A 23,628-nucleotide genomic window follows, 5' to 3' on the forward strand; every position below is an offset into this window, starting at 1 on the left:
AGTACCTGAGTTGTCGTGAATGGTGCTGCACATTATGCAGTCACCAGGGAATATTCAAACATCTGACCTCATGGTGGTCATTGGTGAAGCAGCTGAACTTGGTTGGGCCTAGGACACCACCTTGAGGATGCCTGTAATGGAGATGATTGATCTGCAACCACCACAACCATTTATGTGCCAAGTATGACTCTAACCAATGGAGGGTTCCCCTGATTCTCATTGTCTCCTTAATGCCATACTCGGTCAAAAGCTGCCTTTATGCCAAGGGCAGTCATTCTCATCTCACCTCTGGAGTTCAGCTCTTTTGTCCATGCTTGCTGGGTAGATGCCAGTATTGCATTGTACTGGAACAGCTTGGGTAGGGGTGTGGCAGGTTCTGGAGCCTATCTCGAGGATCAATGCATGCATAGTTGTAGCACTATCATGAAGGACCTTATTCATAACATGCTCAGGACTTGCATTTAACAAGTCTGAATCCTACCTCCTGCTTTGAACCCAGAAGATTTAAGCTTCATTATTCTGAATTAGGTTGTGAATTAATACCCACTGTTGTAAAAACTGTTGGATTTTATGCTTATCAAAGTGAAGTATAGGTCTGCAGGAGGATGAGAGTTCTTTTTCTAATTCTGTCACAGACAGCTTCAAGCACTTCTATATTAGCCACCAGAATAACTTATCCTTTAATAAATGGTTTAACAGCATTTGTAAATGGACCTGTGTGAATCATATAGCCTCTCTGAATGGAATTATTGAATTTGTTCTTTTTAAAGGTAACATTATACTGAGTTCACATCCACCAAGTAAAGGGATGAGACTTTTCAGATACGGTTTCTACCAGCAACAGAAATAAATATTATTCCTATTTGTACGATTCATGCACAAAGTAGTGAAAAGCAATGTACTGGCCTCATGTACCACCCATCATTGCCTGAAACCAGAGCCTGAAGGGTTAATTATACAATAGTTCTATAGGGAAGCCTTCTTGATTTGTGAAGACCACCTTCCTCATTAACATGCTGCTATGTGGCTACTAGTGGAAGCTTTGTGACCCAGCCCAATAAATAAGAGCACACGTGTAAGCCTGTATTACAGATCTCCCCATTGCAAACATTGATACTGATGTAAAGTACAAACGAGACAGTTCAATCAAAGCATTCAAGAGGGCATTAGATGATTACTGCAGGGGTACGGAGAAAAGGCGGGGGATAGCATTAAGTCATGATGTTTGTTTGGAGAGCTGGCGCAGAAATAATGAGCAAAATGCCCTCCTTCTGCACCAAAACAATTCTGTGATTCTATATTTATAGTGCATTTTATCTCCTGTAAACCTGAAGTTGTTTCTTCAGGAAGTCTGAATCAAAATATTCAAGATTTAACGCCTGAATAATATGCAGGAAGTTCACATGCTTAAACTTTCATTTCAGAATGAAGGAATTCAAAATTCTTGGGTCTTGGATGGGTTGCAATGCCCCAGGGTACAAAGTAGAGGGAGTAAACCATTCTCTCGCTTGAAGAGTTAAGAGTTTCTGTCAGAACTTTTCCAACTCCCATTGCTTTGGCGTTTTTGCAGATTTCCCACCTAATTTGTGACATTAGGGAGAAGGCCCCCAGGAATTAATGGCAATTATCTCTTCCATTCTGAAATAAAATAATTTGTCGGCCCCTTCGAAATGAGCACTCTTGGTCATCAATAGAAATTAACTCCCCTGAATCTTGGGCATTTCTTGTTTATTCCAAAGAGATTACACATCATCTGCTCATTCATGGATTCTAACCAACTGTGTGCATCCAGATTTAAACCAAGCAATTATAAGACCATAATTAGTTAGTAAAACGTTTTTAATTGAGGACTTAACATGTTTCATGCAGGATCAGCTATCTCTTTGTACTTATCCACATACCCAACAGTATTAAACGATTAAACTAGAGAAAATCCACCTGAAATTCTAGCTTCAACCAATCAACACATTCTTTATCCTAAATATCACGACATTAGGCTCTGTCGAACCAGTCATGCAATTTTTTTCTTGGTCTCAGCTGTTTGTCTCAGGAAACTGCATAAAGTGGGGAAAGCAGATGAGATAAATAATGGTCAAACTCATGTTTCCTTTTTGCACTGAGGATTTTATTATTAATGCATATATTATACATTTTAATCTATGGTCAATTAGGAGGTTTGCCTTCACCTTCTCCAAATTGGCATTCTGTTCACTCACATACAGCTTTCACCATAGAAGTATGAAAGGAACCCCTTCAACCACAGAAAGGATTTATTAATTTTTTCCACAAACAGGATGGTGAGATGAATAGAGAATAATAAAATATCACGCTGCCGGTGTCATAAAGGCATGGAATCGTTTGCAACAGAAGAGCTGGTCATTTTTATTGTAGCACACTGGCAACTTTAGTTGAATCTGTTATGCATGAAAAAGATAAATAGCTTCTCCACGCCATTATCAGAACCCATCAATAGGCAATACTCGTGCTTGTTTTTAATGCCAGTAGTGAGTGGGATTTTGCTGACACCACACAGTCACGAAAGGGGAATATTGCGCGCGATTCTCCGCTCCCGCGACTAAGTGCCCACGCCGTCGTGAACGGCGTCGAGGTTCACGACGGCGCGAAACGGCCCCGCTCTCGACCGATTCAGGGCCCGAAAATGGGTTAGGATCGTGGCCGCGAGAAACTCGGGGGCGTGTCGCGAAAGCAGCGTTGTCAGCGCGCGCCGGGCATTGGCGCCGCTTTTACGTAATTGACGCGGCCGGCGCCGCATAACTGGCATCACCTGCGCATGCGTGGGTTGGCCGGCGCCAGCCCGTGCATGCGTGGTTGCCGTCCTCCCAGAGGCCGCCCCGCAAGGCGTCGGATGGATCTTGCGGGGCGCGGAGGATAGAAGGTCCTCCTTCAGAGAGGCCGGCCTGCCAATTGGTGGGCACCGATCACGGGCCAGACCCCTTTTGAGTCCTACCCCGGTGAAAGAACCCCCCCCCCCCCCCAGCGACCAGGTGTGGATGGCGCCGGCGGGAAGCCGTCGTTTTGGGCAGGCCGCTCAGCCCATTTGGACCGAAGAATAGCGGATGTAGCGGAGAATCGCCATTTTGGGTGTCCCGGGCGATTCTCCGGCCTGCGCCGCGCAGAACTCGACGGGGCCGTTCTCGCCACTTGGGTGAATGGCGTGCCAGGAGATTCTCCCAACCGACGCGGGAGCGGAGAATCGCGCCCCCTGTATTTGGAACTAGACAGACTTAAAAATCAGGAGTGTGAACTTGAAAATTGCAGTTTGCTTATTACACAAAGAAACTTAAACGCGTTAGTGCACAATTTAACACTGTAAAGGTAAGGTACTCTGAAGATGCTGACACCAGTTAACTCATAAATGCTCCAACCTTGAGAAATAGTTTACATACAGCTATAACTGTTACAGCATACAATGTATTACATTATTTGTGAAAGTATTGGAAGATAATAGTTTTCTTAACCTTGAAGAAATGAAACTAATTTATCCAAATGGAACTCCAGTTTCCCTCTAAATTTAATTATACTAACTTTACAGATTTATTCTTCCCTCAAACTTAAAACAAACCAAATATTACAATGATATTATTAGTACTAATAGACTTTACTAATTTGCAAATTAAAGTTGAGATAAAAAGAAATGTTTCGGATCTGGATTACAACAGCAGCAATGAAGAGTATACAACTGTTTAGCAACAATTTTACAATACACTAATCCAAAAGAACTTGTAACAGGATTTCCATTTTTCAATCACAGTGCAGCAATATTCAAATAGGTAAGACGTCGGTAACAGTTTTTTTATAAATCACAAAACTAGTAGACAGAGGAAGTAAGGCAAAAACCACAATACATGAGGGCACAATTTTACAATTTAGTGGTATTCACAATTCCAAAATGATTTCAGAGTGTAGTATGCATATTTATGGTGTGGGGGAAGCCAAATACTGCACTTCAAACACTAATTGGAAATTTGTGCAATACATTCTGGAAATGGTAAATGATGAACATTTTGCATTCATCTTACATCATTATGCACAGAAACTTAAGCACATTTTTAGCATTATTTCACAAGTCACAAGCTTCTTCACAGGTCGCAAGCTTCTTAGGTGTTAAAATAGTAACAGGCAATCGGAATAGTATGCAAGGTCCTCAGTAAGTGTAGAATCAACACAGTATTTCCAGAAAGCACCGCAGCAAATGATTAGTTACAAAATAAAACCTAAGTAGGACTGTCTAGCTTTTCTTTGTTACCACAATTACAAATGTATTGTCTGCATATAAAATATGACTGTAATACACTAAATCCCACCAAAACTCCAGATAATTAAAGGTTGCAGGGGATTGGCTTACATTAACTTCAAGAAAGGCAGTACATTATAATAGTGAGTAGAAATCTCAAGTAATTTTAAGATTGTTTACCTATGTCCGCTTTCATAAAATTAGGAAACTGACAGTTAAAATGGCTGGAGTTAATTGTTCCATTACATATTGTAACTATAGATTAAAATTTTATTCCATGTAGATATTTATGAGGCAATTTTAACAGCACCAAAAAAAGGCTGTAGTTATACTGTGTATGCCAAGTCTGAGCTTGTATATGTTTGAGTTTGCAGTAATCAGATATACTGAGGATTAAATTGTCCATCTACTTTGGTTTTAGTGTGCATGCTCGTAAGAGACAATAGTGCTGTGGCACTTACATGCTGAACATCCATGTGTTCAGCATACTTAATGGTCTGCAATGTAAAGTGGCAAATGTAAACCGCAATAGTTAAAAGTGAAGCTAATCTGTTCATCCAAATATTATTCAGCATTTAACTAAGTTCAAAAACGTTTCTTCAATGTTGGCATTAAATTAAGAGCTCCTGACACTGTCAGGCAACACCGTATCCCAGTGAGCTGGGCTGCACCTATAGTCATCCAGCTAAAGATGGACAAAATGTGCAACAGAAGGAACATGAAAAAAAGTCTCCTGGTTTTAATGCACTGGGGAATCTGTTATATTACTACTTTTGGATTTATGCACACTGGAAATAACTTTAAAATCAATGCAAAAGAAAATAGCTGCATAAGCATAACCTACATCTCTGTTTTTCTGTCTGGTTCTGCATTCCCTTCCTCATTCCAGCTCTATAAAAACATTGTATTTTGTGAACAGCAAATCCTGATGTCAGCAACTAGGGGACTGATTTTGGAGCCTTACATCTTCTAATATTGAGGGAATTGAACATTCACAAGATCACTGAAGTGCTCCTTGGGTTAACAAAGGCCTCTACTGATGTTAATGCAATCTATTTCATGTTGTCAGGCTCAGTGCTACTCCAAGCTAATACCCGTAATGAGGCCATCAACTCATCATTAGAACAGAAATGCTCTTTATAGTCCTGTTAATGTTGAGAACACACTCCAAAATGGATGTTAGAAGATACCCACAGATGACTAATTTGCAAAAGAGGTGCTATTGGCAAGAATGGTTCTTTTTATTACAGATTGAACTGTTTAGGTAATTGGTGTAAGAGCAGATTTAATAGAAGTCTGACATGTTGCATACCATTTGGTTCAGCATAATCTTCTCTACAAATTTGTAAGCAAGTGTAATGTGCAACACAAGGTTACCACATCAATGATCATGACTATGCATAGATGATTGAGAGACAGCCAGGGCAACTGTGATACCACGTACAAACCTTAGATGATAACATCCTTATTTTGCCTTGTGCACTTTTCAAATAGATAAAATTACTTTCTGGTAACTGTCAGCCTCAAATTATCAATGAAAAAGGTGTGCTGGACTCCATGACACCACCTGACCATGCAACAGAATCACTTCATAGTCAGAATTACAAGTGCACATTAAAACACTTCAAACTGCTTAAGCAACGAGTACTATGTGGTGATATGCATCACTGTAAATACACAAGGGGTTAATGTAGATACACTAGGACACTGTAAATACACAAGGGGTTAATGTAAATACACTGGGACTAAATAAACACTAGAGGAAGCACCAGAGATATCATGACACACAGACATTCAACCAATAGGTCAGTAAGATAGGACACGACCAATGGGCATTCAAGACACACCCAGAGGTGACACTACCACAAGAGGGCTACCCATATAAAAGGACAGAGCACACATGAAATGAAAATGAAAATGAAATGAAATGAAAATCGCTTATTTGCGATACATGCTCTTTCTCTTTCCATCGGCGACACTCAGAGAGACAGGGGCAGATCAGGGAAGCATCACGCCCACCGCATGGATTAGAGCAGACTGGTTAGTTAGATTGAGTTACTGTAGTAAGATTAGCAGGAGAGTCAAACCCAAGTAGGAGAATTGTTAACTGGTTCAATAAATGTGTTAAATCTATCTCCAAATCTGAACCTTCCTTTGTCAGAGTATACATCAAGGAAGCAGCTTATGCTACGTGAAGAAGCATAACACAACATACTACACATATGTGTTTTGAAAATATAGACTACAGGTAAGCAAGTCATCAACTGGGGGGAAAATAGGGCAGCACGGTGGCGCAGTGATAGCACTGAGTCTCATGACGCCGAGGTCCCAGGTTTGATCCCGGCTCTGGGTCACTGTCCGTGTGGAGTTTGCACATTCTCCCCGTGCTTGCGTGGGTTTCGCTCCCACAACCCAAAGATGTGCAAAGTAGGTGGATTGAACACGCTAAATTGCCCCTTAATTGGAAAAAATGAATTGGGTACTCTAAATTTTTTTTTTAAACTGGGGGGGAAAAAGCTTATTACTCACATCATGCGTATTATTTTCTTGAAATTAGTGCTCTCTGACCCGCACCTTCCAAGTAAAAATCATTGTCTGTAAATTCATTAAATGACACTACAGACAGCTACCTCTTCTAACTGCAGCAGTTCAGAAATTTCTACTGGCAATTTAACACAGTCTTTGAGAGTCCAGCGTGATTTGGAAGAGTCTATGGTAAACCCAGGCAAATTGCTGTGACACTTTGAATAGAAAGGCTTCCAAAATTCATCCTGCTTCCCAGAGATGGAACTCTAACTGATTTGGCATGGTGAGGTTACTCCTCGAATCTGAAATCACAAGATTAGTTTGGTTGTTTCCCCCTTGAGATTTTCCCTTGATTTTGCCAGTTACAACAGGACAGAGTTTTGAATGAAAGGTCAAGGGGGAGCATCATCCTTGAAGCATTGAGATTCCACGCGTTGGTGCCAAATATAGAATCACTACCATGTAGAAGGAGACAACTCGGCCCACCGAGTCTGCACCGACTCTCTGAAAGAGCACCACCCTACCCAGGCCTAAACCCTACCTTATCCTGTAATCGCACCTAACCTTTAGGGGCACTTAGGGACAATTTAGCGTGGCCAATCCACCGAACCTGCACATCTTTGGACTGTGGGAGGAAACCGGAGGAAACCCACGTAGACACAGGGAGAATGTGCAAAGTCCACAGAGACAATCGCCCAAGATCACAATCAAACCCATGTCTCTGGTGCTGTGAGGCAGCAGCACTAACCACTGTGTCGCCCCAGGTTCTTACTTGAAGTAGCTTCACCTCAGTTACCCACTTTTCAAAGGCTTGGAAACTGCCTTCCTGTAAGTGGTCCATTTATGTGTGCTTTTCAGAAGTTTCACCATTAGGTTTTCTAAAATGATAACCTAATGCCTTTTATAACAATGTCCTATCTTTGTGACACTAAAGTACATAGTTTTAGGCCATATGAACCTTGCTTATTGGCAAGAGAAAGAATGGTTTGGTATCTGGAACAGGCAAGTGTTATATGACTGTCACACTACCATGAATCCCAGTCTACTTACATGCTATAGGAAATGACACTGCAGTCAACTCAAGTCCCTCATCCCTGATGCCATTCTTATAAATCTCTTCTGCATCCTGGCTTCCAGGAGTGTCATGCCAATGCACTGAGAATCAAGATAGGTTTCCGAATGGATTACACCAACAATGGTCAACATTTTTCTTGGCCAATGTGATTGGAGTTATTAATGGTTCCTTAAAGCATTCCATTGTTTTTTGGGTCGGTAAGAAGAATTGGATGAATGCACAATGACATAATTCACATGATTTTCAGTAACTGATATCAACTGAATGCTATTTCCTTTATTTGCCGGCACGGTTGCAGTGGTCAGCAATGCTGCCTCACAGGTGCAGGGACTTGGATTACTGTCGGTGTGGACTCTGCACGTTCTCCCCATGTCTGGGCGGTTTCCTCCGTGTGCTCCGGTTTTCTCCCACAGTCCAAAGATGTGCAGGTTAGGTGGATTGGCCATGCTAAATTGCCCCATAGTGTCCAGGGATGAGCAGGTTAGGTTATGGGATAGGGTGGGAGGGTGAGCGGGGGAGTGCTCTGGGTAGAGTGCTCTTTTGGAGAGTCGGTGCAGAGTTGATGGACCAGATGGCCTCCTCCTGCACTGTAAGGATTTTATGATGATAAGGGGTCAAGTGTTTAGGATTGGGATGAGGAGAAAGTGTCCAAAAGGTTAGGTGGAATTACTGGATTACGGGGATAGGGTGGAGGTCAGGCTTAAGTCGTATGCTCTTTCCAACGGCCGGTGCAGACTCAATGGGCCGAATAGCCTCCTTCTGCATTGTAGGGATTCTATGATGATAACATGGACATTCCAAATTACTGGGATCTAAGTTCAATAGAGGCCAATAGTTTGAATGTTATGTTAGAGGTATCCCTGGCTGCATCAGCTAGTATCTGCAGCAATATATACAGGCAGTGGTGCCCATGTCTACGTTTGTTCAAAAAGCAATAGCTGCAATAGTTATGTCACATGGTAGAAGCAGATTTGTAGTCAAATTCCACAGGGGGGGGGGGCAGTGATTAGCACTGCTGCCTCACAGCACCAGGGATCCGGGTTCAATTCTAGCCTCGAGTTACTGGATGTGTGGAGTCTACATTTTCTCCCAGTGTCTGCGTGGGTTTCCTTCGGGTGCTCTGGTTTCTTCCCACATTCCAAAGAAGTGCGGGTTAGGTGGATTGGCCATGCTAAATTGTCCCGAAGTGTCCAAAGATGTGCAAGTTAGGTAGGCTATGAGGTTACGGGGATAGTGTGGCGGAGTGGGCCTAGGTAGGGATGCTCTTTCAGACGGTCTATGCAGACTCGATGGATGGGCCGAATGGCCTCCTTCTGCACTGTATGGTATGGCAATGCCAGTGGCTGTAAAAGTTACAACAGCACCAAATTGTATTCATTGGGATTATTTCCAGCTGCTACTGGCAATATCAGAAATAAGAAGCCAATCAGGAGTGCACAATGCTTGAAGCAAATCTTACACACACTGTTTGAACTGCCCGTTTAATAGCCTTCGCTACTCAGAAGACATCAGGATTAGGGGGGAGCAGGGCAATTTTACAGAATGGCAAGCCTCCTGAAAGTTACATATTGCAATATATAACTCTACAATATCCTTTAAAAATGGCATAACCTCAAGAATGCACCATGTAATGTTCCGCTTACATGCAATTTTGAACTCCATTATGCTTACTTGCATCCCTGAACTTCCTTATGCATATGATGGCAGTTCATAATACCAATATTCAACACAGTAAAGCCAGACCAAGTAGCTTCTGGGCGTTCAAGGAATACTCTTGTGTCATATCTGCAAACATCTCTGCAGTATCCAAGCCAGTTCCCAAATCTGTTGTATTAAAAGGTGTATTCACCAAGTAATCATTGAACACGCTAGTGGCATGTTGAAGCAATGCTGCATGTGCTCTAAATCCTTGTTTAATCTTTCTTTAAGATGCCCCCTCAGTTGAAGGACTGTGCAAGTTGACTGTCAATAGCACAGCCAATAGCTTTGAAACAGTCTCCTGGCAGCTGGACCCTGACGTAGACCTCCTCTGAACAGCGTAAATTCCCTGACTTGCATGCTTTCCTGTCAGCTACATAGGCATTGGAGAGGGCGGATAGAAGGATCCAGATGTACCGAAGTTCTGAGAGATTACACCATGATCTATTCCAGTCCATCAGATGCCACTGCTTCATGATGGCCACTAAATGGCATGAGCTTAGACTGAATGGTCCCTGTGATACGTGAAGCCCTCTTTAACCTAGAAATCCTAAGCAATTTTGTTAAGGATGTCAAAAGCAATAAAACAATTCAATCTGCTGCCTCAGGCTTCTTAAACCACAATCTGAGCATCTTGTTGCCCTTAGGTTTCTGGCATGGGTGGCACACTGTAGATGCTTGTTGTACAATCTTTATACAATACTGTAGAGATGGAACTCCTCCAACAAGCTGTCTTCTGCAGCACATTTGGCAAAGCACTCAATTCCACATTTTTCCTAGATGCTCTGAAAACATCCTTTAAAATCAGTTTCATAAGACCCGGATCTTTGGTCTCATCACGATGCAACACATGTTGCCCTACTGGAGAGCAGGTGCCTTCCCCCATTTTGGCACTTCCCACGTTGTGGAACTATCAGCTTGATGTGATCATTCACTTTGCAAGTCTTACCCCAGTGCACTCTCCCCCAGCTCATTTTCTCTGAGAATGAATGCATCTCTCCTAGTGCTTTGGAGAGAGGAAAAGAGTGCAAATATGTGATGTGAAGTGGTGGTGTAGTCATATGTCTTCAAGTCTAACTTATCTGGCTCATCAAGAAACAAAATAGATTACTTCTGTCCTGCTGAGCCGTCTTTTCATTATTTAGGAGTGCTTTCTGACGAGGGCAGCACGGTGGCGCAATGGGTTAGCACTGCGGCCTCATGGCGCCGAGGTCCCAGGTTCGATCTCGGCTCTGGGTCATTGTCCGTGTGGAGTTTACACATTCTCCCTGTGTTTGCGTGGGTTTCGCCGCCACAACCCAAAAGATGTGCAAGCTAGGTGGATTGGCCACGCTAAATTGCCCCTTAATTGGAAAAAAAAATGAATTGGGTACTCCAAATTTTTAAAAAAGGGGTGTTTTCTGACATTAGATTAATTAGAAAATAAATTGAAAAGGAAGAGCTGATAGGTGCTGTCCTACTCGCCACCTCCAATATACTCATCGCCTCCCTTCTAAGCAGTCCTTAACACACTAAAGTTTGGAGTTCTACCAAATGGCATTAATCTCTTATATTTACTATGGTCTGTCTTATCTGGCAAGGAGGGAAAAAGATGTGAGAACCTGCAATTGTTGAAATTATGTAGGAAGACTGCATTCTCAAAATACATCCCACAGCAGATGTCATGACATCCACATAATAATAATAACAATAATCTTTATTATTACTTGTGGGAGGAAACTGGAGCACCCAGAGGAAACCCACGCAGACATGGGGAGAACATGTAATAGATGCATTAGACGAGGGGATGAACTTTTGTAAGGACATGAGTGAAGAAACATTTTCAGGTGAAGGATTGGATTGGATCATAGAATTTACAGTGCAGAAGGAGGCCACTTGGCCCATCGGGTCTGCACCGGCTCTTGGAAAGAGCACCCTACTTAAGCCCACACCTCCACCGTATCCCCATAACCCAGTAACCCCACCTAACATTTTTGGACATTAAGGGCAATTTATTATGGCCAATCCATCTAACCTGCACATCTAAATAATAATCTTTATTGTCACAAGGAGACTTACATTAACACTGCTGTCATGTGAGAGTACCTTTAAGAAATGGGTGTTTATAAATGGGTGGGTATATAAATATCTGTAGTGAGAGTACCTTTAAGAAATGGGTGTTTACTACTGCAGTGATGTCAGAGAGTGGGTGGAGCTGGGCTGTCTGTCAGCTTTTTACTTTCGTTTTAGGCTGTTTGCTGCAGGGTGCGTTTTAGTTTCGTTTTCAGTGTTGGAGCTGAAGCCAGACAAAGCAGGTGTACTGTTGATCTCTCTGCCATGAAAAGACTATCCCTTGATCCTTTGGTGAATTCAGAATTATAAATGTTTTCAGTAGTGAATGTAAACCTGATGTGCTTCTGTTAAAAGGTGTTTTTTTTTACTTCTGGATGTTGTTTGGGAAGTTATTAAGGATTACTTAGTGTATTCTTTGGGGGTTGTATTTGAATTAATGGTTGCTAAGATATTCACTGTATGTTTTAAAAAGATTAACTTGAGTTTATAGAATAAACATTTTTTTGCTTTAAAAAATACTTTTCTATTTCTGCTGTACCACACCTGTAGAGTTGGCCGTGCGCTCCCCATACCACAATCTATTAAAAGTTGTGGATCAGGTGAACTCTATGATACACTTTGGGGTTCTCTAAACCCTGGCCCATAACACTGCAATGTTTTGCGTGTGTCAGACAGCTGTTATTTAGAATGTTGATATGTTAAAATTATAAATGCCTCAATAAAATGTTTTCTAAAAAAAACACACTGCAATGAAGTGACTATGAAAAGCCCCTAGTCGCCACATTACGGCGCCTGTTCGGAATGTGGGAGGAAACCGGAGCATCCAGAGGAAACCCACGCAGACACGGGGAGAAAGTGCAGACTCCGCACAGTCAGTGACCCAAGCCGGGAATTGAACCAAGTTCTCTGGCATTGTGAAGCAACAGTGCTAATCACTGTGCTACCATGCTGCCCAAGGCAGCCTTCTATCTTATGGGCATCAACAGTAAGGTTGGAAAATGTGAAGGGGAGATATTCTAAGTGCCGTACAACTTTGTACAGTATTAAACGTCAGATGCCAGATTTTCCAACCCTTGCTACCCTAGTACACCAGTAAACTTTCTTGTGCTCTTCCAGATGCGCACGATGGAGGAGGCATTAAAGCTGGTTGTAACCTCCTTCCATTCACCTGGCATGACCTTCCTGGGGCTCACTGCAATGAAAAGTTACCATCGCCCCCCACCCTCTGTTTTATGTTATGAGTTTCTAGCTTCTTATTGGAGAAGCAAGTCACTAACCTCTTTCCCCTCAGATCAGAAATATTTTCAGCAGATATTTGCTTCATGACAAACCTTTAACAATATCATTGCTTGTTCTTTAAACTTGAAATTCTGCTGCAACACATTATTTCTAACTCCTCAATAGGCTAAGACCCGAAATACTTGGCAATTGCCTCTCATTACAGTTAGACAGATTGGAGAATTTCCTACAGGTCTGCACATTGCATGTACAGCAGATGCAATGTGCTCACAACCCACTGGGCTTATTGGCCAGGATGTTATGCTCCCGTTTGCTAAATTAAAACAATTTTTTTTTTTTCTTTTTTAAAAGAGTACCCAATTATTATTTTTTTCCAATTAAGGGGCAATTTAGCGTGGCCAATCCTGCACATCTTTGGGTTGTGGGGTTGAAACCCACACAGACATGGGGAGAATGTGCCAACTCGACACGGACAGTGACCCAGGGCCAGGATTCAGCGCCGCAGTCCCAGTGCTATCCACTGCGCCACATGCCGCCCTAGGGTTTTCTATCATCACACTACCTCAAATCCAATCTAAAAAATAAGTGAGGTTTTCTCCCGAAGATATCATTACATGATCAAAATAAGGTTAAATCAAAGTGGTTAGATAAATACTTAAAATAGGTTTTAAAAATAAATATTGAATTAATATGGTTACATTAAGAAAACACTGCAGGAAATGGGATATTTTTTATACATGGGGTGGCACAGTGGTGGCACACTGCACCAGGAACCCCGGTTCAATTCAGGCCTTGAGTGACTGTGTGGAGTTTGCACTTTCTCCCTGTGCCTGCGTGGGTTTCCTCCGGTTTCCTCCCACGGTCCAAAGATGTGCAGGTTAGGTGGGCTGGCCATGCTAAATTGCCCCTTCGTGTCCAAAGGTGAGGTGGGGTTCTGGGGATCGGGTGGGGAAGCTCTTTCAGAGGGTCGGTGCAGGCATGATGGCCGAAGGGCCTCCTTCTGCACTGTAGGAATTCTATGGTTCTATGTGTCTAAAATGAGCTAGAGGGCATTTAAAAAAAATAAATTTAGAGTACCCAATTCTTTTTTTTTCCAATTAAGGGGCAATTTAGCGTGGCCAATCCACCTATCCTGCACATCCTTTCTTGGTCTGTGGCAATGAGATCCACACAGGTGCGGGGAGAATGTGCAAACTCCACATGTAGTGACCCGGGGCCAGGATCGAGCCCAGGTACTCAGTGTCATGAGGCAGCAGTGCTAACCACTGCGCCACCATGCTGCCCAGCTAGAGGGCATCTTAAAAGCATGTAACGTTATGTAAAAATGCTTTTTTGATAACTCAGTGGAATAAAGTTTGTAGTATTAAGTCTCTATATTAGACTACGACACGATATCTAATGATCACATTCAATACAAAATGCAGCAAAGAGCTTCAATTTAACCATGTGGACTGAGGTAGTCCATTTTACAAACTAAACAAATCAGCTAGAAAGATCTGATACAATTAGGCCAGTTACATGTAAACAATTCTAAATCTGTCCTAATAGAATTCTGCAGTTCGGAATGAAAGTTTGTCCATTCAATGTGAATCAAGATTGGTTGCAAGAATGTTTCGCCAGCATCTAGAGAACGAAAGGACTTCCAGTTATTGCAAAATAAATTTGTTAGCAATTCACACTTGATTGTCACAGGGTATACAGTAGGGCATTGTAATAAAGGTTGTGTGAGTCCAGAATTCATATTATTACATCTAGTTTAGTAAATCCTGTTTTATCCAGGTCTGTGAACTGAATCCTTGAATCCGACTTTTAAAAAACCCACCATAAAACTATGAGCACCGATTACAGAAGATGTAGATTTTTCATTGATTTCTAACAGGAACAGCCTTAACACAGGGGTTCCTGTTACCTGTGCTGTAGTATAGCATGGAGTTACACAAAAAGTTCATGGTTAGAAACTAGTGTGTGTTTCTTAGGCATAAAATGGGTAAAAGTACCACCAATTTAGCAGTGTGGCAGCCTGCACCCTATCAGTGTAAGTGTTGGTCCTATTGCCAAATTCATGGGACATTTTATAAAGTATACTGGGAGGACACTCAAAACAGGAACAAAGTTCTTTGAATATGTAAATTAGGAGACCTAAACCTGTTAAACGACCCCTTTTGCAAACTGGTCACTTCATGAAGATAGGCTTTTCCGATTTAGAATTCTTCAGCAGCCTCTGTAGCTGCTAATCAAATACAAGTTGGTTTAAATTTTTTTTCTTCAGAACAAGATTGTTCCACCGACTCCATAGGAGTCACAAGTGGAACTTCATTCCCCACTTTAACAAATCCACCCTCACCCCTTCTCAGAACCACTACCGTCAAGGCAGGTGGCCAACATTAATTCCATGGGGTGGCCTGCCTACGGATACGTAACCACCAGTTCGCCAATTTCTACCTATCTGAAAAAAAGATCTTAATTAATTTGTACCCCCATTTTCCCTTTTTCTTACAATTAATTATCAAAATAATACTGCAGTCCTCAAATAGTTACAAGAATCCAGTGATTCATAGGATTTTTACTGGCTAGGCATGAAGCAGGTACCACCAGCTTTTTATACATCCTCACACCATCTTAATCTCATAACATTTTACAATGGCCACAGAAAATAGTCTCCGATTTATTCTCAGAGAAGTAACATTGGTATCCATTAATCATTATAGTGGAGTTAGTCTCTACCAAGCAGGAAAGAAAATACTGAAAAAAAAAAAAATCACAATATTGACATGCAGGAAAACTCAGTGGAATCAGTTTGAGATGAATACACTATTTAAACGCGAATCAAGGTGGGTTCAAGGGGAAGATTATAACGGCAGTAGTTGCAAAAAAAACTACTGGGCAATGACTGCAGCCATTGAACATTTTCAATGTCCGACATGCATTCTTTGAAGCACGGGAACTAGTTGCAGTTTGTTCTGTATTCGCTGATTTTGCACATTATCTAGAATGATTATTGGACAACTGTTGCTTACTAGTTTGACACTAACACAAATATAAAGCAGAAATCTTAAGAGGCAATTAGAAGTATTGGTAGACTCTACCAAAACAGAACTGAAACCGTTTTGCTTACAAACATGCTAACAAATGTAACTTGTTCCACACCACTTGGACAATTGTACCAATTGATAGAATATATCACTGCAAATTTGTACAATGCAGGCATATGCATATAACACTTCATGTAGAGAACCGATCACAGACATGTGGCGGCAGTAAGTGGATGAAGGCAGAATCATAAACATAGGTTGGGTGTTCTAGTCAGCTATCGCTCTATAGTATTAGGCAAAGGCCAAATTTTCACTTTACTATATGGGGACTACAGAAAGAGCAAAGGAAGAAAAAAAATCTTACAAAATACACATTTATGATTTTCTGCCCCATCAGCATTAAGAATGGGTAAATTACTGTTTCTTTCATTTGAATTGCATTATAACTATTGCATGAGGCAGACCTATTAATTAACTGCATCTATAATCAAAGGCTATTAAATAAACCAGTAATATTTAAGTTCTAAAGTTCAAAGATTGGGGATCTGTTGTCTCTATTGATAAATGCAATAGCATGTACTATATTATTTGATCCATCGACTGTGATGTGTTTGTTACCTGATCTTAGTCAGGTTATGGTGAAGGTACTTCAATATTTCTCAGTACCTTTGGGGTTAGGGAGGTGTATTAAAAGTAAACTATGGTTCTCCTTGCAGATTACTATCCATTGACTTCTGTTGAGGTGTGCGGGTGCACGGACACTGGGTAAAGATTGGATATGCTTGAATGCAGCAGCCTGAGTAGTCTACCGATACTACTTAATAGGCAGTGTTGTGCCAGATGTCAAACCACTCGTAACATCAGAACAGAAGGGAGGGGATGATGACTCGGCAAGGTGTCAATTATTGTAATCTTGCCTAATATAATAAAGAATATTAAGCTGTGTGAAAGATTTTAAATAAATTAGACATCAGCAGCTTTGCTCACAGTGAGTCAAAATATATGTTCCATATCAGGTTTTCTACCAACAAGATGTAATTGAAGGAAGATGGTGCTATATACAAGAAATTTAATATATAGATGGGTAGATGTTTGATAGTGAAAATGTAGTCAGCAAAACTGCTTATGTATAGTGTTCCTAAAATCAAGTAATAGTTTTTGATGCACTTTTAAAGTTATTTAAATATACATTAATTTACTGGTCTTGAATCTCAAAATGTTGCAAAAACAAATGGAGATTTACTTATTTTTATACAATAAAATGTATTTTGCAGTGGTAGAGAATTTCTTTAAATTGCACATTAGGATATGTCATTGCATCCTGGATAAGGCTTAATCTTCATTTTGTAGGTAAGGGATCACGGTGGGTTCAAATTAAGGCTTAAGCTTCAGGTTTAAACAAGTATCATCCAAAGTATTTTCCCCCCCCATTAATCTTCCTGCAGAAACTTAAAAAATATATTTTATAAGTTAAATCGAGATTATCACTAGGAATTTGGGTGTTTTTCCAATAGAACACTGTAGTGGAAACCCTATTTGTTCATCTTTTCTTGGAGTTTCTCCTGAACTTATGGCAGTGGACTGTCAGAAAATCAGAGGAAATTCCCAGCGCATGTGTCACAGACTCATCGGATACAATGCAAAGTACAAACACATTTTCAAGCCAAATTCACCAATCAGAATGATGAAACATCAGCATTAACTGCAATTTGGCACACTATTCTTGAACAAAAAATGCATTTCACATTCATCATGTGTATATCTAAAATCTTTTTCAAAATTACCCAACATCTATGACATCTGATTCATTTTGGGTTTGACAGATACAGTGGAGGCATGGTTGAAAAGGTGCATGTGCATCTGTTTCTTAAATTTAGTGTTTTAGTGTTTCATCAAGCACTGGTTGTTTTAAGTAATTCCAATTGGAATACATAAGAGGTCATTTTGAAACCTGTGCAAAGGTAATAAAAATAAATTGGCAATAAAAACAAGCTACAAAACTAATGGAGTACAATACACTCAATATTTTAACAGACATGAGGTAGTTCTGTTGTATTGAAGAAAGGTGAGAGTATTATAAATGCTACTCTAAAACACGCAGTTTCACTTTATAACATTAAATAAGAGAAAGTTCTCAGGGAAAAAACAAAGTCATTCCATCACAGAGGAGCATGTTCCTAAAATAACAGATACAGAAGCCTGATAACTGATTCTCAGGCTCTTTACTGACCCAGTGGTGTGTAAGGATCCTTGGTAGATGTGGTAATAAATGTAAAAAGTAAAGTCGCCATAGTCTCAGATGACCAGAGGCTGCTTTCCCCTTTGAGAGGGAGAGCTGACCGGTGGTGATTTAACCTGAGGATCACCATACCTCAGGCAAGGGGCAAGGTTGCAAAGGCAGGCCTTCATGAATAACCTTAGCCGGTACGGGAAATGAACCCGCGCTGTTAGCCTCGCTCTGCATCACAAACCAGTATTCCAGCCAACTGAGCTAAACCATCTAAACTGATAATAGGCACTCGTAGAGTGTGCAGTTGCAGGATGAACCCCAGTATTTCTGAAAGTCAGCAGTGTGCTAACGATTACGGACACAAGTCTTTCTCAGATGCTGAGGTAGTAGTGATACTAGAGGCAATGAAATGATTAGCAGCAACATCTTCGCCTGTAAGCAAAGGCTGGCATCTCGCAGACAGAGTTTCTGTGTTTTTTAGGTATGATGACTCTGAGTTTCTGTTTTTTAAAGTGAAACCATTAACCGAGCTTTTCCAACCCTCAATGCTCTGAAAACCATTAGTGAACCCATGGGATTCAGCTGTCTTCACCTTGCTACTTTTAGTTTTAGAATGCAACAATAAGTTGTCTTGTGGCTCAGTGACATCTCTGTGCTTTTCTGCTTCGATGCAATTCATCACTTCATTTGCAACAGCAGATAAAGAATTCTTGCAAATCTCAAGAGACTGATTCTCCTTAGCAGGCAAAGCTAGGGCACATTTGCTTTGAGCATCTTCATTCCAGTCTTCAGCTGGTACAACAGCAGTGCACTCAATCTCAAGGTTTTTCTTTCTCTTCCAGGCCTCAGTGGATAACATAGGAATATACTCACTGTGAAGATCTGTGGATGAAGCAGAGACCGGCCTAACCTGAAGATCTTCCTTACTCTGCCAATCCTGGTCCTCACAAGTAGAGTTTCTTTCTGATGCTGATAATTCAGAATGAACAATAACTTCAGCTTCAACACAATTAAAACCTGAAGGCGGGTGTTCCTTCCTGGCTGTGCCCTGTTTAGGAATTTTAAAAAGAAAAAATTACTTTACGATTTGGATTCTTCCAATTCCTATGTGAATCTGAATTCTCATTCGGGTTACACCATGGTTTATAATTGGGTACAGTATGACATGACAACCTTCAACAAATTCACAAAATTCCTACACTTACGGCATTATCGTACAATTGCTGAAGTCCCACGAGAATTGAAAATGCCAATGTTGCATTACAATACATCACTTTCTTAGTTATATAACCAATAAGCCAGTTGAGTGTTGCTTTATACTAACACAGGAACTTATAGATGGAAATAGACCAGGGCCACTTACTCAACTTTTACCATCCTGGTAATCACAGTTGTTAACTAATCATGGTTGGCAATCAATCTTGATTCAGTTAGTCGACAACAGCTCTCTATACGAGGTGATGAAAGCCCCAGTGTCAGAAATATTTGGGAATTATGGGTCCAAAGTCACCAACTCTTCTCAAGTTCTTGCTATGTGTACCCTCACCCTTTCATCTTAAAACCCAAATAGTAACTGATCGCTTAATGAACATTATATAAGGAGTTTGCTGGAGAAACTGGACAGCCAAATCTCCTCTAAAAATGCAAGATAAGCATTACAATACTGCCACTATTTTTTTTTAGTCGTTCACATTTATTGTCCATCCCTAATTGCCCTTGAGGGGGCAGTTAAGAGTCAATCACATTGCTGTGGGTCTGGAATCACATGTAGGCCAGACCAGGTAAGGATGGCAGATTTCCTTCCCTAAAGGACATTAGTGAACCAAATTGATTTTTCCAACAATCGGCAATGGTTTCATGATAATCATTCGACTTTAAAAAAAATTCCAGATATCATTTTTAAATTGAGTTTTAATCCCACCAGCTGCTGTGGTGGGATTCAAACCCAGATCCCCAGATGATTATCCTGCGACTCTGGAATATTTGTCCAGCGACAATACCACTCTGCCACCGCCTCCCCAAGACTATTCATCAATGAGGCTTTGACTAAATGCATACAGGCTACACCTTACAACTTATGTTTTACGAAAACCATAAGATTGCCAAGTATGCCTTTTTCATTCCTCAGAAGACATACAACTTCTTTACATCACAGAGACACAGTCTATTCCTCTTAATTTAAATGAAAGCAAAGTACTGTGGGATGCTGGAAGTCTGAAATAAAACAGAAATTACTGGAAAAACTCAGCAGGTCTGGCAACTGTAGAGAGAGAAACAGAATGAACTGAGTCCACATTGCCCCTCTTCACCCCTCCCCATCCCTGTAATCTCTTCCATTCCCCCAGCCATCCAAAATATCTGCACTCTTCTAATTCTGGCCTCTTGAGCATTTTTGATCTTAATGTTCCACCTTTAGTGGCTTTGCCTTCAGCTGCTAAAGCCTTAAGCTCTGGAATTCCATCTTCAAACCGCTCTTTCTTCCTTTCAGACACTCCATGGTCGTCTGACCTAATATTGCGATATGTGGATTGGTATCAAATTTTGCTTCATTTTATTTTTTTTATTAAGGGGCAATTTAGCGTGGCCAATTCATCAACCCTGCATATCTTTGGGTGTGGGTGTGAGACTCATGCAGACACGGGAAGAATGTGCAAACTCCACACGGACAGTGACCCAGAGCTGGGATCGAACCTGGGACCTCGGCGCCGTGAGGCAGCAGTGCTAACCACTGTGCCACCGTGCTGCCCCAAATTTTGCTTTATAATGCTCCTGCGAAGTAGGATGAGTAATGTAATTTTTTTTTTGTTTGATAAATTTAGGAGTACCCAATTCATTTTTTCCAATTATGGGGCAATTTAGCATGGCCAATCCACCTACCCTGCACATCTTTTTGGGTTGTGGGGGCGAAACCCACGCAAACAGGGGGAGAATGTGCAAACTCCACACAGACAGTGACCCAGAGCCGGGATCGAACCTGGAACCTGGGGCAAAACCCACGCAAACAGGGGGAGAACGTGCAAACTCCACACAGTCAGTGACTCAGAGCCGGGATCGAACCTGGAACCTCGGCGCCGTGAGGCAACAGTGCTATTCATTGTGCCACCGTGTTGCCCGATGAGTAATTTCATTAAAGATGCTATTTAATACAATTTGCTGTTGTTGCAACCTAAAGAACACAGGTTTTCATGCTTTTGTTTGCTTGTCTCATAAAAGACAACTGAGCATTGTATTATCTGAAGGCTTCCAGAAAATAACCTGGACATGACAGTTTAGTTCACAGAATATTTCCATGGAGGTTCTCCTGATTATATGCAGATTTTTCATCAAAGTTACATTGGATGATTAGAAGAACACCTGTGGTAATTCAATCGCAGAACATTGAACTGCATTTTACACTACAGCAACCTTCTAATTTCAAATTACATTTTGAACTAAACTTCTCTGCAGGAAACCATAAGGAGCTGAAATAGAAGTAATCAATAACATACCAGAATACTGTTAAAAACAAATTTTCCATGTAGATCATCTTCACTGGTATCAGGGTTAAGCCTCAGTGGTTCGTTCTTCTTGCAGGCCGAATCTGGCAGAATTGCACTGCTATAGCAAATTGCATCATTTGCCCACTTGTGATGAATAGAGCCATTCCAGGCACTCTTTTTAAGAGGGTAGAGTGGAAATGAAGAGAAAAAAAATCCATCATCACCAAACATTAAACAGCTAAAAGGAAAAATCCAGGAAAGCTTCTCAAAAATCACATCTCTATCAACAATATTCCTCACAGGGTAGCACAGTGCACTGCTGCATTACGGCCCCGGGTCACTGTCCGTGTGGAGTTCGAACATTCTCCCCGTGTTCCCATGGGTCTCATCCCCACAACCCAAAGATGTGCAGGATAGGTGGATTGGCCACGCTAAATTGCCCCTTAATTGGAAAAAAATGAATTGGGTACTTCAAATTTAAAAAAATAAAAAAACACAATAAATTCCTCATGTTAAACTGAAGTAAAAAAATTTACTTGGTGACATTTTAGCCGTTTTCCTTGATAGGGAATTTGCCTCTTGCCAAAACAAAAAATAAAATCTTTACTTTTAGCAGAGGAAAAATGCCCCAAACTTATAAACACACAGCTCACCTGGCCCGTGAAATAGTGCCCCCCTCCTTTGGCCGGTTCGCGCACCCCCGGACCACCCTCCCAACAGTGCCTCAGCCCTGAATGATGTCCCCCACCCCCCCTGCCCGCGAATTGGCCCTCCCCCAACTGTGGCGGTGCTGGACTGAGTCCGCAGCTGCCACGCCGAGTTCCTGATGGGTGAGATCATGAGAGACTCACGCCGCCGGGAACTTGGCCGGTCGGGGCAGAGCATCGGCGTGCATGCCTCAAGCAATGTCCTGAGGCCGTCGATACGGCGTACTCCGAGAGAACGTCGCTTTGGAGGGGCCGAAGCATTGCAAAAGTGGCTCCGCTCTCGATTTCGTCAGAAACTTGGATTCTCCAGCCGGTCTCCGACCTTGATTTCGGCGTCGGTGACCGGAGAATTCAGTCCCATATCTACCATTGCCTGAAACCGAGCACCTGCAAATGAGACCTTGAGGTACATCTGTTGAAATTTCCCTGAGGTGCAGAAAATGAAATAGGTTCTCTAAAAAAACTGTGAGCATTTACTAAACGTTTATCTTTCAGCCTGTTAGCTGGAAGGCTCTGACAAGTCAAATAGAAGAGATGTGCAACTGCTTCTGATTGAAATGTCTGCCACCACAAGAAAGAATGCAATTGGGATGAAAATAACTCCTTCTTTTGCTCAGGATGCGATTCTCCAGAAACATTTCAAAGTGTGCCAGCGAGCGGGAATTGCCATGACCTACACAGCGCTCGGCACAGCGAGCCACTGTTAATTGGTCTATTTAATGAGGCCTCACGGGCTTCTCTCCCCAAATGACGGCTCTCCAGCTGATTCGCCGAGACCACGCTTGCCAGCCCACCACTATCAAGGTCGAGCAGCACTTAAGCTGCACTAGTGATGGCAGCAGTCAGCTCGAGGAGTGTGACCAGGACTGGCCTCCAGTGCCGGAAGAAAGTCAACGACCTACACCAGGCAGCACGAGTTAGTGGACACCGGGCAGCACGAGTTAGTGGACATCGAGCACCCCCCCACGAGTATCCACCACCTCCCCCCCCCCCCCCCCCCCCCCCAAGCGACTCCCAACACTCCCTCCACCCCCCTCCACGTTCAACCCTTCCTCCCCTCCACCCACCCCTTCAACCCTCCCTTCTTCACTGCTAGGGTGGCGACCGCAGTGGAGAGCCTGGTGCAGAATGTTGGCACCACGAGTAAAGATGTCCATGGTGTCGCTCAGTCGGTGACAGCCATGGCCGAGGGCCTCGACAAATGTCTGCCTCGCTGGGGGATGTCACCCCGTACCAAACTGACCTTGATGAGGTTCTGCGGGACATGTCCCGCACTCAGATGGGCATGGCCGAGGCGCTGCGGAGCTTGTCCCAGTCGCAGGTGGGCATTGCCGA

The 23,628-nt window shown here is 42.1% G+C and overlaps 1 protein-coding gene across 3 annotated transcripts in view; it reads right to left on the bottom strand.

The window, feature by feature from the left end:
• Positions 1-2,114: 2,114 nt before the first annotated feature.
• igdcc4 (immunoglobulin superfamily, DCC subclass, member 4) overlaps positions 2,115-23,628 on the bottom strand; it is a 366,490-nt gene continuing 344,976 nt past the window's right edge. For all 3 annotated transcript variants that reach the window (XM_072470589.1, XM_072470588.1, XM_072470587.1), the window contains 2 exons: positions 21,596-21,760; positions 2,115-19,155 (listed from right to left, as the gene is read on the bottom strand). In XM_072470589.1, the coding sequence (XP_072326690.1) occupies positions 18,460-19,155; positions 21,596-21,760 (861 nt within the window). In that variant the 3' untranslated portion in view covers positions 2,115-18,459. The remainder of the gene's footprint in view (positions 19,156-21,595; positions 21,761-23,628) is intronic.

The sequence above is a fragment of the Scyliorhinus torazame genome, chromosome 12, assembly GCF_047496885.1.
Source record: "Scyliorhinus torazame isolate Kashiwa2021f chromosome 12, sScyTor2.1, whole genome shotgun sequence".
In the NCBI taxonomy this organism is placed as follows: domain Eukaryota; kingdom Metazoa; phylum Chordata; class Chondrichthyes; order Carcharhiniformes; family Scyliorhinidae; genus Scyliorhinus; species Scyliorhinus torazame.